This window comes from Haliaeetus albicilla, chromosome 15, assembly GCF_947461875.1.
Source record: "Haliaeetus albicilla chromosome 15, bHalAlb1.1, whole genome shotgun sequence".
Classification (NCBI taxonomy): Eukaryota; Metazoa; Chordata; class Aves; order Accipitriformes; family Accipitridae; genus Haliaeetus; species Haliaeetus albicilla.
In genome coordinates this window covers 21,041,779-21,058,740 of record NC_091497.1, presented here as the reverse complement: position 1 = coordinate 21,058,740, position 16,962 = coordinate 21,041,779, and the positions used below count along the sequence as shown (strand labels likewise).

Sequence of the window (16,962 nt, the reverse complement as noted above, 5' to 3'; positions counted from 1 at the left end):
CTTTCCCAGATAGCAAGACAACTGGGGTGACCTAGGAAGCCTGTTAGGTAAGAATTCATCCATCCTATCCTTCCCTCTTTGAATAATACGAACATGGAGGAAGAAGTGAGTAAGAGATGAACAAAAATGAAACAAGTCAAAACAATTCTATATAAAATCTTAATCACTTCTTCGGTGCACAATGTGTTTTATTTAATATTCTTATTGTCCTGAATTTTCTCACCTGACTCTGTTCATGCTTAGTCATTAATTTTACACATAGTTGCTTTACAAGTGCACTGAAGTACCATGTTGGAAGAAAGCCCCTGATTGATTAATCATTTATCTCAGTAGAAAAGCCATGAACATATTTGATTTCCAACAGCTTTGTATATATTGCAATAGATAGCAATTTCAAGGAAAATGTGGAAAAGTTTTTATGGAAGAGTGTCAGTGTTGAATGAGAGGGCTCTGAAAGAATATTTTGCAACATATATGTAACTGTTTATTAACTCCGTGCCCTTCCTTTGCTCTTTGGGTGATAGGTAACAGGATTATGTACCTTAAAGTTTAAAGGTGTAGCTAACAACGACCTACAAACACTATGAAACAATCATCTATTTATAGGTTACTGCCTGCAATCAATACCACCTTCTGTTTAAGTTAATCAATGTTGTCTTTAATTGATTAGCTTGGGTTGAAAACCTGCCAAAGTGCTGGACTCCTGGGCAGGGGGATAGGGAACATACTTATTACTGTTTGGTTTCCAGGCATTGTAAGATAATTTCAGTATTTATTCATGGTCAAGGAAATATGAAGCAAAATAAATCTTTATTGTATGTTTCCTCATTAAGTATTCAGATTTCAACGGTAAAAGACAGACGAACTAGCAAGAGATGTCATAAATGTCTAATGTACAATCTAGGTTTAAAATTTGAACTATACTGGATTGTCTGCCAAGCCATCAGTAAAACAAATGTCTTTAAAACTTGTGAGCTGGTAAAGCTAGTAAGGCTTATTCTTCTTAGGGGAAATAAAATAAAATATTTAAATTAGTGTACAAGGAGAGAGCCCATCTCTTTCTAAAAACTGTAAAAACTAGAGAACCTATTTTCAGAGATATACCTTCTGCAACAGTAATGAAATTCAAGGTGGTGCACACAGATTAATGTTGTTATTTATTATTATGTATATAATTTCACTGAAGTGCATAGCACTGTACAGATGAATAATAAGTGCATGACCCTGACATTAATACAAGGTGTTACACAGTGCAGTCAAAAAGCAGCTGAAGTTTAAGGCACTAATCAGAAGGAAAATGAAGCATTATAAGTATGTGTTACTGCAAATAGGAACAATGTTTAACCAGCAAATATTTTAGGAAGACTGAACAAAAATAAAATAGAATCGGGTGGACTAACCAAAAGGAGCTAGTAAAACAGCTCCACTAAATGTCACTGAGGGTTAGACACTAAACTTCTAACAGTTTTCCCCCTTTAATACAACCACTAGGTCTGAAAATTTTTTTTTTTTGAGCATAAGAAAGACAAAGCAGAAGAGCAATGCAGAAAACACACTATCCTTCAGCTTCTAAAATTGAACAGTGCATGGGCATACGTTTTCACCAGTGCATCAATTTGTTTGACAAACTCTGGCATGCGGAGAAGGATCAATAACAAGACAGCAGACATGACTCCCTAGTGGGTCACTACAACAGTTTTGCTCCATTCTGTTGTCTTTTTCACACTTTTCTGGCAGCTCAGATCACCACTCTAGAGGCGTTAGAATAACCCTAAGGAGGGCAGTCACATTACAGAGACGGTCCTGTCTTATGTCTGCAGTTAACCAAAGCTGTAGAGACTGAAACCAGTTGTCTTACTGAACTTCAGAAACCTGAAGAACAGAAAACTTAAGGAAGAAACCTGGTAATCAGACAGGTAAAAAGAAAAATGCAAAACCTATCTGTCAGATTGCTGAAAATCACACTCTCACAAGACACGGTATTTCACAAACATAGACAGACATTCTTACTGTTTGTTGACCCCTAAACTGAAAGAAGACTTTTTATTGACAAATTAAATGGAAATTATTAGGTTCTTTTTTTAAAAAAAATCTGGCCTAATGGAATAACAGGCTAAGAGGCCTAAAAATCATAGAAAAGTTCATCTCCAAAAAAACCCAGTCCACTATTTTGTCATTGCTGCTTCACAGAACCTTTTTATATTTCTCTGGGTCTAGAATAGTCAGCTGTTTGTTTCCATAAACAGCCCAGCTAAGTAGCAGATGTTTCCTTGGGCAGTTATTCAATATATCTAGAAAAAAAAATCCCTTTGCCTTCCAGGCTTCTGACAGCTTTGTTTCCAGCTCCTGACTTCTTTTCCCTGCTGAAATGTTCAACCTTTATAGCAGGCCTGCACAACAGGTGGGCCGTGGGTCTCTTGCAGCTTGAAAAACCATTTGTTTGGCCCATCAGCTGCTGAGAAGCATCATGTACTGTTTGATTTGCCCAGCTGCCAAGAGGCAGCAACAAGATGTCCAGCAGAAAATGCGTATCTCCTAGCTTGTCACTGATCCCTTAGAATGCATGTAGCTCCTAGTCAGCCACCTGGTCAACCAGCAAACACAGAGCTCCAGATCATACACACACATTGCCTCACAGGTCAAAGAAGTGGCGTAGTAAGAAAGATTGGGGATATTCAGAAGTAATATTTGGCGGGGGCGGGGGGGGGTTGAAAGAGAGGTGAAAGGAGAATGGAAAAGCAACGATACAAGGGAAGCTGCAACAGTGTTGAAATGGGGTGGCAGAAAAGAAGGAATGTCACGTGGGAAAGCGAAAGTGTATTTTCATTCTGAAAATGACCTGATAAATCCATTTGAGAATCCTGGCTCTATACTAAACCTAAGCACCTTTCTGCTAGAAGACCCATGCCATAATAAATGAGTAACAACAAATCCATAGTACTTACTAAGCAGCAATAAAAATGGAATAACTGATAAGCAAGTATCAACTGAATAAAAATGTAGAATTTACAAGTTGAGATATATATATATATTTAACATTTCTAAGATGTTTTAATGAGAAAAAAAGCAAGAAAAAATGGTAAAATGTATAAAGAATCAGGTGCTTTTCTTTTCTTGGGTTTAATCAATTCATACTGTAGAGAATGTATGACCATTGGTTTACATGGCATTATGCAGATGGATGACCTCATCTTTGAGGAGCTATGGGAGCAAATGAAATTGCTTTTGATTAAGAGGAAGGGAGACATAGAGAGGAACAGACAGAAATGCAAAGATAGGAGATAGAAGCCCTGGGATAAAGATGGAATTATTGAAGGGACTCTACAGAAGGATAATGGATAAAAGAAATGGACTTGATCCTGGTCATCACAGTCAATATCATGGGCAAAATAAATGAAGGAAAGACTAAAGAAAAGACATTTTAGTTAAATGTGCTGCAAGGAGAACTGATGTTGCCAGAAAAGAAATAGATGTCCTGTCACTTGAGGATATTGAAAACTATTTTTTAAAAAAATATGGATGAATTTGAGAGTAGTCTTGCACTAGAAAATGTGTCCTATCTATGATTAGCAGCCAATGGTAATCTTCTCTAAGTCTACAATCATAAGCTCATATAAAACTTAAGATTTAGAGAAATTAGGACAAGTCGTCTGATGGAGTTGGAATTGGAAATAAAGACAGAAAATGTGACTAGGAGGAGTGACTAAGACTGGCTAAACCCATAGAAACACAGAAACCAGGGCACTGGAAGACACTGTGAAAGGGAGCTAGTAATAAGAAATAGTGGGCTGACAGGAACTGAGACTGAAGTTGGGGGACTAAGTCATTTGGACTGACTAGACAAGAACAGGACTTAGTGGTTGAGAATAGAAGGAAAGATGGGGGACAGAACACAGACAGGGCAAGAAAGTCAGGTGAAGTCATCTCAAGTCTTTTGGAGGGAGAAATCTTGACAAGTAACTGGATATGCAGCATATGGATAGAGCATTATGAGCCAATATCTGGAGACGTCTGATTAACAAGGATATTAGCTGATTAACAAGGATATTAGCTGTAAGAAGTTAAAATTAGAGGCTGGAATTATGACTGGATATAAATAGAAACTTGTATTGAAAGATGAGACAAAAAAAGAGGCAACAAAGAGATTATAAAATTTGGAAATGGTTATTAGGACTGATACAAAGGCCAGAGACAAGGAAGAAACATGAATGAGAAAGCTTGATGAAGACACTGTTAAAAGTGATACAGGTTGCAAGAAAAATGAAAGGAAGATTCTGTGCCCAAGAGCATGAAATGTATCCCAAGATTGTCTGTCTTTATCTCCACAAGTATCTGTAAAACCCCCACAGCAAAATGGTCATTCCTTAGACTGCACTGCTCATAAGGTATTACAGTTTATCAGTTACTTTGTTAGCTTTATCACTGTGAATCTAAAGATTCAAGTCCTTAAGGTTGTCAGATGTCATGTCACAGTGAAACTTCTTTGTAGTTTACTGTTAAAAAGAAAACCCTAGAAAATGGTTACCTAGGACGTTATTCAAATGGTTAAGCAAAACACTCAACTGTTAGGAAATGCTAAAATTAAGATTTAACATATGAAAGAAATTGAGATGATCATTCACACCTCTTCTGTAAAGCATGATGTCTAATGATGAAAGTATTATATATAAACCAGGTATTATACAAAGCATGAGAACATACACTGAGCACCGAAGATAAAAAAATATTGGATAGATATCCACTTATTCAACTACATCCTTGTCCCCTGCACTGAATGAGACAGGGTACTGTGAAAAATACAGTATCTAATCATATAATTAAAGATTATATCATGATGCATACACAAAGACGGTTGAACAAAGGTGCGGAAGACAACCTTAATTCTACCATTTCCTAATTTTGGAATGCTTGACTTTACAGCCTTGATAATAGCCTTTTCCAATAAAATTTTTGATCTCATAAGAAATATCATCACACATTTCCACATGCTTTTGTCCAAGATTTATACAACAGAAATGGAACTGTGCACACATGCTTCACAGAACCACCAAAAGTTCCTTTTCAATGTGGAGGTCCTTCAGATAGCTATCTTTCAAACACAAATATAGCAAGAAACAATCAAGGACTATCATTTGCTGAGATTATTGAACTGATTTTGCTTGTTGAAAAGTTGATTAAACAAGTTTCGAACCAACACAGAAAACAATTTAGGTTAGGTTTTCAGGCAAATGACTGAAGCTGTATCTAAGCAATTTTTATTAATGTGGAGGGCAGCTGCAGGGTAGCTTTCCCCTAGTACTTAGGCAGCAAAATGCACACGCTAGGTTCTTGGTGTGGGGAAAGTTAAATCATAATTTCCTTCTCACTATTCCTCAGTAGCCTTCAAAGGCCTTACAGGTAACTTCATATGGGACTATGCAGTCAGTGTGCTGAGTAGCAGTTGTCTTCTTTCTCTATTCCTGTATCTGCTCAACATCTCCATTTTCTGCCTTGTCCTTTCTGGGAGGGAAAAAGATGGCCCTGGAAGCTTTTATGTTCATGGCAGCTGAGTGGCTCTTCTTCTTACATCAGGAAAGCATAGTCTGAAGCCACTTAGCATTACACTTAACTGTACTGTTAATATGAGCCTACAGAAGAGATAGAGAACTAGAAAAAGGCAAGAAGAAACAGTCGGTGGGAAGGGGCTTAGAAAGCATAAGTTCGTTTTGCTAAGGGACAGGGAGAGTAAGGTAACATACTCATTTGGAGAAAGGCTGATAGTGTGCTAGAAGATAAAAAGAATATTTGCAGCAGAATAAGGAATTGAGGTATGAAATTTTGATTGATGGACAAAAGGAACAAAATGTGCACTAAAGAATGCGACTGAAAGAGTGGAGTAGGACAGGAAAGTTTTGAGGACAGGCAAAGTGCAAAGGGTCTCTTGGAACACAGACATTGGGGAAAAAAAAAAAGATAGGCCTGAGAATTCATGGGAACTGAATAGGGTGAGAAGACTTAGCAGAAAATGATGGAGCTGGTTTCAGAAGCAGCTGGAATGATGGCATGTAGAAATTGCAAATTAATTGGAGAAAAGCAGAAAAGGTAGAGGATGAGGCAATTGCTAGAAGATAGGAAAGAAATGAAGAAGACATTGGAGAAATGGAGAAACAAAATAGCAGCCTGAGAGAGAGAAAATTTGGTTAAGCTTCCTGTTCTTATCAGGATAGTTTTGGACAGAAGCACAAAACAATGTGGGAGTGATTTGGGAAAATGAAGACATGACAGGGACACCATATGAAAAGAATGGTCAATGGGGAAGACAGTGCAGAAGTAGAATATATTTAGAGGAGTTCAGATAATGCATAAAGGGAGTGGTGTTTAAAGGGAATGAAGATGAATGTACAGGACTTGGCAGGGAAAATATTGGGAGACAGAAAATTGAGAATGTAGGATTTATAGAGGAAAAGAAAAATTAATAATGTAGGCAGACAAATACATGGTAAGTAACCAGATGGGGAAGAAAAAGTCAGTGGAAATAAGAAAGTAAGAGCGGCAGTAAATGTCATTGTTCTAGTGCTTAGTAAGAGGTCTGGTAACAAAACAGTATATAAAAGTCAAACATTATCTTTGTATGGTACCTTTTTGTGTGGGATGAGGGGGTCTTGGGAAACCGGATTGGGAGCTAGGCATAGGCATCTAGTGAACCTACAATATGTATGGAGAAGAGGATAATCTGCTTTATTATTATTTTAAACAGAAGCAAGAAAGAAAACATTTAAAACCAGTGCCTACACCAGTTCCTAATAACTTAGTATCTGTTTGTATCTGTTAAAAAATACAAGACCCATAACTGGGTTATTTATTATGATTATTTGTTAGCATTTTATGGATATTTCAGCAAACTGTTATCTACCCAGTATTTAAAAAAACCGAAGCCCAACCCTAAAATATCCTGTATTGCTTCTTTTTATAGTCTCATATTCAAATTTCTTTTTATTATCTCTCCCATTTTACAAAAGACTTTACATGAACTAAAAGTGAATCTGAATGATGCTACATGAAGAAAAATAGAACAGAACATAACCCCCTTATTGACAAATGCAATTATCTTTTATACTTAAATTAGTCGTATTCCTTACTCACAAAAGTGATAGTTAAAAATATTGACATTAAATATAACTTCAAGTTGACAAGCATCCTTTTATTTATAATTAATAGTAGATAAAAATCTTTATTTTAAATGCTGTTTTTCTTGCAAAACATTTTCTTAAATGCTGAAATTACACTCGGTATTTCAATTATTTCACTTCCCCACAGAATGCTGCAGCTTTCCTACTTTTGTTTGCTTAGTTATAGAACTGCACAGCATGCTTAATACAGTAAGTTGAAAAAAAATTAATGATTGTGGATAAAGAGACTATTGACCCAGACAAGCTTTGATACTGAGATACAGGTATATTTTTGAGAGGAATAAGAAAGGCATAAGTATTTCCCTAGTAAGTATTTTTTCCCAGAACCTGAAACATGAGAGAGAGAGTATTATATTCTTTATTATGGAATATATCGTATAGTCTAGATAATAATTCTTCTATAGTGCATACTAGAGTACAAAAAATATCATTTACAGATAAAATGTAAGGACATAATTGAAATTTTGCAAAGTTGGAAAGCCATGGTCTTTGTTGCCCCAGTGAAAATTCAAAAAAGTGTTGGAAAAATCCCAGTTTCACCCACTGGAAAGCTTTTGTAGAGTTTTGCAACTAAATTCTCCAAGGACCTCTTCTGTACTGAGCATGCTTTATCCCAGTGCTGCAGGAATGAAGCAGTTCTTTCCCTGCAACTCTTTCTCCTCACTCCTGAAACAACTGCTGTGCTAAATATTGAAATAAGAACAGAGTGCTCTCAGTGCTTCCCTCCCCGATATCCAGGCAGATGCAGAAGAAGAAACAGAATGTGTACTGAGAGCAGTAGGGAACGTGAGCTCGATGGGGAGGTGGGGGGAAGCAGAGAATACAGACAGAGATGTGGTACCAAACAGGAAAGGCTGGTAACAGGGAATGTCAGTGCAGCTCTCAAAATGACTGGACAAGAGGAGGAGGCAACAGGAAGGGTCGGACAGAGACGGGGGCTGGGGGTCACTGAGAGAGAAAGAGCTTGTAATTAAAGAAATAATCAGGGTGGCATGAAACTGAGTTCAGACAAGAACGCTGGAAGAATGTGAAGTTAGGAAAAAAGAAACACAATGTAATGTAGAGCAAGGGAAGAGTGAGGTTAGCCATTGACAAAAGCTGGAATTGGACTGAGGAAGAAGAAACTAGGAGGAACTGGGACAGAGACACAGGGATACATGCTACATAGAGAAGGGAGTTTCTGGTGAAAAGGAATCCTCCTTCCAATGTTGGAAGTGAACACAAAGAGTCCTGACACCTAGCATTACTCGCCTGATATTAACTATTTCTTGAACTATTTCTGAAACCTGTCACCCTATAACAGCTGATCCACAATGACAACAAGCTCCCACAGTTACATTTGTGCTGTAGGGTTACATATTGTGGTAGATCTCAAGTTCTGAACAGTTGTATGATGATTAAGCTGAATATATGAAACTATCAGAAATGACAACTCTGTTTCTTGCTTCTTTTTCCGTTTCCTTTAAAAACCCCCCTGTTTTAATTATATGTTAAGACTGCAAAGTAGAGACAGGAAATGTCAGAATTAAGGTTGCCTTTGCAACGTGATCCAATATCACGATCAGAATATATCATGGTCCAGTCTTCAATTAAATAATCATCTGTGGATTTTTTCTCTAACCGGCACCACCTTGGACAGATGAATCAAGGAAAGGTCATCATTACTGAGAATGTTGCCTATAAGTCCTTGATTTCATTTGTTGCAGAAATGGAAATATATGAAATGAGCGTAAGTAGGCAGAGGATAGCTGGAAAAGAATGGATAATCATGGTTAAAAAGCTATTCCTATGTAGTTTGGGATAAGTCCTTTAGAATACATACTTCCAAAATACTCAGTAATTATGTGTTGCTCATATTATAAATATCCAGCTTGGTATCTCAGCCCATAAGCAAAACTGAATTCAACAGGAGTAGTGATGTGAATACATTTGCCAAAAATGCAAAGTATCCTGAAAAATTAGGTCCTCGATACTTGAAAGTTAAGCAATTTGTCATCTTAATCTGTCTGTGACTCCATTTCCCAGCTTTCAAATTGGAATACTCCAAACTTCACTTCCTTGCAGGAATTCTCTGAAGATAAAGTAATTAATGTTTGCAAAATGCTCAGGCACTGCAGTGACTAGTGTAACAGAATGGCCTCCCAAGAAATTAGAGGTCTGTCTTTGCACCAAACAAAATAACAAAACGACTGGATTATAACAAAATGACATAATGACTGGATTCCTAATAAATTAATTATGTCAAATGATGCTTTGAATAAGGCATACATTTGATGGGAAGGAAAGCAGGATTCTGGAATAACAAACCTCATAACATGTACCCACTTCCCAGGCAACGTTTAATCTGGCATATTCCAACTTCTGAGTTATTGACTTTGCAGACATAACTTGCTTTAAATCTAAATGGTTTTGTTTATATACATGTATTTGTCTTTCATAAGAACTTATTGCCTCTTTTGTATTTGTTTATATGCTCAATACATTAAAAGCTTGTTGACTTTTTATTCTGTTGTTACAGCCTCCTTGTGGCACACCAGTAACAACTCTTTAGGATTTAGAAAATGTGATTAAATAACACACAGATGTCAAATGATACTGTTAAGATGATTGACTTCGAAATGCAAAATAAAGGCAATTGAGAGCGATTACTGGAGCTAATCATTTTAGGCTTGCCTCTGAAAAATGCTCCTTCATTTACAATTGAAAACAAATGCTATTTTTACTGTTTAGTATTCACGTAGGTAGATTTAGCCTGTTGACTAGAGAAGACATTATAACATAAATACTATCTTAAAAATTTACTCTTTACTAATATCTTGCTGTTTGCAATATATATATATATACATTTAGATTCACAGGGGAAGTTAATATGGCTCTCTTTAGTATTTCATGTATAAATTTACTCAGCAGATTTGTTTTATTAAAATGTAAATAATGGGATATGGTAAATGAAAAATCCAAGAAGGGAATAAACAGATTATTTATCGTTAATGCTCAGAGTAGCTTATTGAAACACACCTTTCGGTAACTGCCACTGAATATTAGCTACGAAATTCTCATCACGCTTTGAATGTTACCCACTAGGTTTACCCATTTGTATAGTTAAAAGGCTCAAAATGTTTCAAATATACCTTTAAAACGATTGTTATCTCAAATCTAACTATACATATTCACAAAAACTGCATTCAGTATGTCTGAGATTCAACCCAATATTGCTTCAAATTAATTATTCTTCTTTAATTGCTCTGTATAAACAGAAATGACCTATTAATTTAAAGAAAATCTATCAGCACTGAATGTATTCTCTCTTATAAACAAGCAAGATGAACTTGACCTTGTTTGAACTTGTTTTGATGTGGCCCAGATGGTAGGCTACATGCTTGAATAGCAGTCTAAAGCTGAGGAAAAACTCATATAGCAAGATCTAGATTTATAGCCTTTTGCAAATTCCTACCTTGTATTGTCCTTTCAGCATCTGTTCTGCCCCCGCTGCGGTCAGCTTCTATCTCTGGGGTCAGAGAGTCTAGAAACATGGAAAGGTAAGACTGACACATATTTCATTTGATTCTTATAGCCCTTTTTACAACCTGTTACTCCAATGCTGAATTACAATACAATCAACCTTTGTCAGTTTTTTTAATGTTGAACAATGACTGGAGGCCAGGACAATTTTTTGTTAGACTAGGAAGATTAATGAGCAATAGATTTTTCAAGCATAAAGGGGGGGGAGAAAAAGAAGAAGAAAAAAAATTGACTTCTCAAGCTAATAATATAAAATTGTCCTAGTTTGAACATTCTCTCCAGTGAGTTTATTTGCACATACTATATAAAGTAACAAAACAATAAAGAGAGAGGCATCACTTGAATGAAGGAAAGAAAAAAGATTTTCTTTCTTTTCCCTTCCATTATGTTACAAATTTTCAATGTAACAAGCTTCTTTTCGCACTTAAATTGGAAGTTAATGACACAGAGGCAAAAATTGGCTTCTTACCATTTAGGACCCTGAGACTATCTGTTGAAGCTGCCTGTTTCAGTGTCTGTTCTGCTTGCTCCCGTCGTTTAGTCTCAAATTCAAGTGCTTCCTGTAATTTCCTCTTTGCCTTCTTTTCCTTCTTTAGCCTTTTCTGAATTATTGCTAGGAAAAAAGAAAATCAGTGTACTCAGATTTGGATCTGAAACTTTGCTACAGGATTACCTATTAAGAGTCCCGAGAAATGCTACAACTGCAACAGTTCATATAAATTGATTAATTGCATAATACCAATTTAAATTACTTGAAATTTGCTGGAATCACACTGGAATATTCTGAAAGCTACTGTTCTATACCATGGTATTGAAAACTGTAGATGATATTCAGCTATAGCATATATTATTTTTATGAACAGATGAGAAACTGTGAATGTCCAAATAAGAAAACCTTGGTACCAGCAAGCAAATGTACTTTTTTGCATCACCTGATGTAGATAAGCCTCCGTCTCTGGACGTGAGGTGTTTTCTCGGGATTAAGTCCACCATTTTGCTACTGCCCTTAGCACACAAGCTAGTATAGACATAGTGAAGAAGTTCTCACCTGCCTGCAGCTTCTCTCCCACGAGAGGGAGATCTGGCTGCCCGGGTGCCCGGGCTGCAGGAGGGGCTCAGCCCCCCCCCCCCCCCGCTGTGGTCCTCACTCCTTCGGGAAAGGCCCTGAGCTTTCTAGCTCCTCTCCAAGCTGCTGCTTCCTGCAAGCCATCCAACCTCTTGGTGCCTGGTCCCTTCCCCGGATTTATTTCTTGTCCACATTTCCCTTTGTCTTCCCCTTTTCTCTTTCTTGCTCTCTGTTGGGTCCTGTCCCATCAGCCAACTAACCCTGAAGAATGAACTCACGGCAAATCCTTTATGGTGCTGGAACCCCCAGCCAAGTAAATATTACTTAGCTTTGTCAAATGCGAGGGAAAATATTAAGAAAGGAAGGAGTATTTTAAAATTAAGCATTAGAAGGCCCTAATTTAGAAAAATGTTTTCCTTGTATCTCTTCAGTTCAAATTTTACAAGGAAAAGTATCGTAAGAGCAGGATGAAACCTCATCACAACTTTCTTTTCCATGTTACCAGTGACTCACAACAACAAAATAACACTTGCATGACCCCTAACTGAAGGAACATATCACAGGTCACATTCCTGATGGAAAAAGACCATGTGAACTAAATTTCCTACTCAATAAAAGCCAAAGCGAGTCTCTAAAGAAATCATGTAAAGTTGCAGAGCATATCATTATCTCCCCCACCACGCCCCAAGCCTTCTTACATAGCACATTTAGGGTTTTCAGGAATGTGCATGTAAGAAGCTTATTTCTCATAAGATCTTCCGGGATAACCTTTTCCTGGAGAGTCTGTTATTTTGACACTAACTAAACAATTATCTACTGAACTACTCACTAAAGAATTCTTTACACACGCTAAAAGAATTATCCTTACCAAAACCAGATACTAGGTGATACTAGGTTTGACTGCCAAGATCTACCTAGACCTGCATCTCACTCCAAAGTAACCTCTGGTACCTGCCTAGGGATGAATGCTGGGAAAGGTAAAAATATACTTCCACCAGTTCATACTCCCCGTTTCCAGTAGCCTGTGATGGTGGTATCTTTCACAAAATGCAAATAATGAAACTTTTAAAGGGAATCATCACTGTTATTACTATTTAATTTATATGTTAAGAATAACCACTTTTGGGGTGATCTTGGATATTTGTGTTGCTATACAGAACTGTTCAGACACAAAATTAATATAAGCACATACCCTACAGTCAGAATAGCTACATAATTTACATGCAAGACTTTGGAATTTTGGTCCTTTCTCATTTTGTATAGTACCAACTACTTTACAGGCTAATTAGCTTATACTATCGAAGAACATCTAGTATCTATACAAAGGCTAAACTAAATACATTTTGAATCATTGCACGGTTTTAATGTTTTCATTATAAGTACTTTGAAAGTGATTGCAATAAATGAGAAGGAAACATATGTTGCTTTCTGAATTAAAATGTCATCATGGCTGACACATTGTAGATGTGACTACAGCAGTCAGAGCCAGAATTAGCAAGCCCTTACTGTGTAGCTGCTCACAGAAGAGATATTATCCTACTTTCACCAGTTGATCAGACACATCCTACAGCCTTAGGAATCACTAATTGGAGTATTTACAAAGAAGGAAGGAGACAGTACAGTAAATAAGCAGCTCTGTAGAACATACAGTAGCAGCAGTGAATTTAATGTTCCAAAAACCGGCAAAAATGTTCAGATGTGGACACTAAAGAAAAAGATATTTGACTTGTGTTAACACAACAAGCAAAAGATAGATGTTGCCTAATGCTGAAGATCCCATTCACCTAATGGGTTTTGACCTGTATGTGACACAGTGACTTGTCTTTCTACGCTTTAGCTTTCAAGTGTATTTCAGTTTTTTCATATGGTAACTCTTAACAGGGATAAGGCACACTTCTCCCATCTTGCTCAAGCTTCCATTAAGACATGTGAAACTTTCTTTAAGACATGACACTTGCTGTCTGGAAAACTAATAGTAGCTAAAGCCTCCTATGTATTTTTCTACCTTTAATTGAAAGATAAATTCTCACAATAATTACAATCTAGCCTTATTTTTTCTCTCCTACTTGGATCTGTTCATTTTAAAGAATAATCCATTACTTTTCTTTCTTTTGTACAGACCATTGCGTACCACCATTAAGTGTTCAAATCCATTCCTCTTTGGTCTGATTCTTCTACAAGTGCAGTATCATCATTAGAGGGACACATATAAAAAAGCAGGTAATGCATGATGCTGAAAATAACACTGTCAATTATTTCAGTACCAAAATAAGGGACTATCCCATGCTCTTTCCTGACATACAGCTTTGAGTGAAATTCATTTTGCATAATTTTAACTGCTGAAAGCGTAAGTGCCTAGTCCAGCCTAGTCAACTCTATTCCCTCTGGAGTTGGGAAGAGAAAGAAGTCTTCATGGTGTAATTGACCCCACCTACCTGACTGAGAACAGGACATACGAATCTCTTTCTTTATTGACGAGAAAGGGAACTTATATTAACTTAAATGAGGTGCTTAACTTTTACATGGCAAAACTCAAGTAAGGTCAGTTGGGTCCCCCCCCAACCTTTTCTATTGTGCATGTGACTGCCTAACTCGAAAAGGGAATATATATTTGAGCAGTTGTGACACACAGAGGTAGAAGGATGTGAAGAATAACGAAGCTCTTTTACAAAACTATTTTTAAAGTGTAAGTAGTGAATTGTACTGAGCAAAATAGGGCAGTTGTGAACAAAGGCATGATTCATTGCACAGCTGTGATAATTGTTAATAGTAATTGACTTTAAAATGTATTCTCAAAAGTTAAAAAAGGGAAATTAATGATGTGACAGTCCTACCCTTTAATGGGTCAAGGCATGAAATGGGATTATATTGTGTACTTAGTGCTAGCATGTTTGTTAAACGTATAATGATACTGCTTGTGAATCCAAGTGTTCTCAGGATTCCCTACTTAGCTAGTTCTCAGAAAATTAAACTGGACAAGAAGAGAGTTATAACTGTAGCCCTGCAAAAATACATATCTGACTTGTCATGGTCTGTGTTAAACAGCAAGTGAGCCCCAGAGGTTAACTGTCCCTTGCAAAGTAATTAGACACTATTAAAGGGCAAGACACACATATACAGAAAAATAGACCCATAAAGAAAGATGGGGACGTGCTCGTAATGCAAATAGTTAATGCAAATCACTGTAAACTGCTTTACCTTTACTATCAATGAAATTATTTAAAAATCTTTAACATGTATATGCTTTACAGTGGGCTGATGTTAATGTTTGAAATGCTACTAATGCTACTGCCTTATCAAGAAGAACCTTAACTGTTCCTTCTACAAACTCGTGTTTGATCTACTATGCAGGATAAAGGGCTTATACATTACCTTTATCTTTATATTTATTACATACGGTTTGCTTAAATATGCAATATATGATCCTAGCACATAAGAACAGAGACAAGAGTTCCTACGGCCTTACGGATTCTTAAATTTTATACAAATTGTCTTTGTATTAAGTAGCTATCCTTTTTCATAATGATCACAACCTGCCTAAGTCCATAACAGCACCTATGGCATTCATAATTGTGTTGTATATTACTGATGTAATAAGTAATGTTCAAGAAAAACGTTGGGAAAAAGGAAGTTCTAAATCTCATGAAGATCCTATGCAGAAACAGGCAGGTTGTAAAACCTCCTGCATTGCAGTCAGCCTGGACATAACATGAGGTAAAGGGGAAAAGTTTTGATCAAACACAGGTGTTTGACAAAAAATTAGGTTTCCTAAGGAAATAAATTACAAGGCGTTTATGTCTGCTTAATTAAGATACCTCTGTTCTTCTGCTCCACAGCCAACTGTTTTTCAAGTGTTTCCCTCAGTTCTCGTTCCCTGAAGAGCTCCATCTTCAGCTCTGTCTTTTCCAGTTGGACCTGTTTCTCTTGAGCTCTGGCATTGTCTATAGCAACCTTTAGTAGACCCTGTTCAAAGATAAAGTTGGATAAGGTTTGAAAAATGTTAGAACACCTGACATAATAACTAACTTCTGCTATTTGTCCTTGATTATTCATGTGAGATTTTACAAATGAAATAATCCTGTTGCTGGGTCAAGGCCTCCCAATTATCAACAGGAAATTTTTACTGGAGTTAATTTTAACAGGTGGGCAAAAATCCGTAAAAAGCCGGGAGTCAAATTTTCCCAGAAAACGCAAACTCACCTTTGACTGTGTGTATAAATAATGGGAAAAAGTTATAGGGATAGGTTTATTCTTTGTAAGAGATAAAAGAGAAAAGCCTACATCAGGCACTTGCCTGTGACCTAAACAAAAAGCTGTCCCGTTAAAAAGAACTGGCAGTCTCACAATCACATCATCCACAGTATGGCAAATTCAGTCTCTAGTACAACTCAAGCCAATGGAAATTACCAAAGGGAGAAAGGCTCTTTTAAAGGCTTGCCATTTTGCTCCTTATTGTTGTTAATTATTATTACTTTCAAATATTTTCATATTTCACAGAGTTTCCAAGGAAGACAGGGTTATTGGGATGCTAAGCAGAGGACAGTCACAAAGCAGGAAGCTATCTCTGTTTTAAAAAGTCTGTTCCCTGACCTTGTGCAATTGTTACCTCACAGCAGAGAACAAAATACAATCATCTCTCAATTTCTTGACCTGGTATGGTTGAAATAAACTCTACCTTTTTTTGTTGTTATTGCATCAGGAGATTATGATTCAACCTATTCTAAACTTCTCTCGAGAATTTCAACTTCACAATTCCTTCTTTTTTGCAAGGAAACAGGAAGATCCCAGCACAGCTAATAACTAGATAGTTAGGACACTGAGATAGGGTATGAAAAAGAGGAGGAGAAATGAACTGAAATAAATGAACATGGGAAGAGGAAAGATTTCCATTTTCCAGAAGCCTGGACATCAGGCTCTTAGGTCTTACACCTGAATCTCTCCCCTTAAAGCTATCATAATAAAGTAGATAATTAAGCATGGATATGCATATATGAACATCCATGGATATGAACCTAACTTTTCTGTATCCTAGGCAAGTCTCCTGACAACTTAACTATAGAGATAATTTGACCCAACAGAGATTTAATTACTGATATAAAGCAAAACAATGCCAACAAGAGAGATTGAAGAGTACTCCCCAATAGCTCTGCTAGAAAAGCATTCAGCTAACAGATAAAATGTTCACACTCAAGACCCGGGTTCAGA

The 16,962-nt window shown here is 36.8% G+C and overlaps 1 protein-coding gene across 6 annotated transcripts in view; it reads right to left on the bottom strand.

Annotated features, from left to right (window-relative positions):
* The window catches only part of DACH1 (dachshund family transcription factor 1), a 366,010-nt gene that overhangs the window by 25,921 nt on the left and 323,127 nt on the right, over nucleotides 1-16,962 (bottom strand). For 4 of the 6 annotated variants that reach the window (XM_069802585.1, XM_069802586.1, XM_069802588.1 and 1 more), the window contains 3 exons: nucleotides 15,573-15,720; nucleotides 11,161-11,304; nucleotides 10,624-10,692 (listed from right to left, as the gene is read on the bottom strand). In XM_069802585.1, the coding sequence (XP_069658686.1) occupies nucleotides 10,624-10,692; nucleotides 11,161-11,304; nucleotides 15,573-15,720 (361 nt within the window). Of the gene's footprint in view, nucleotides 1-6,617; nucleotides 6,685-10,623; nucleotides 10,693-11,160; nucleotides 11,305-15,572; nucleotides 15,721-16,962 lie in introns of all 6 variants that reach the window. The other 2 variants (XM_069802587.1, XM_069802590.1) reach the window with 1 other exon arrangement.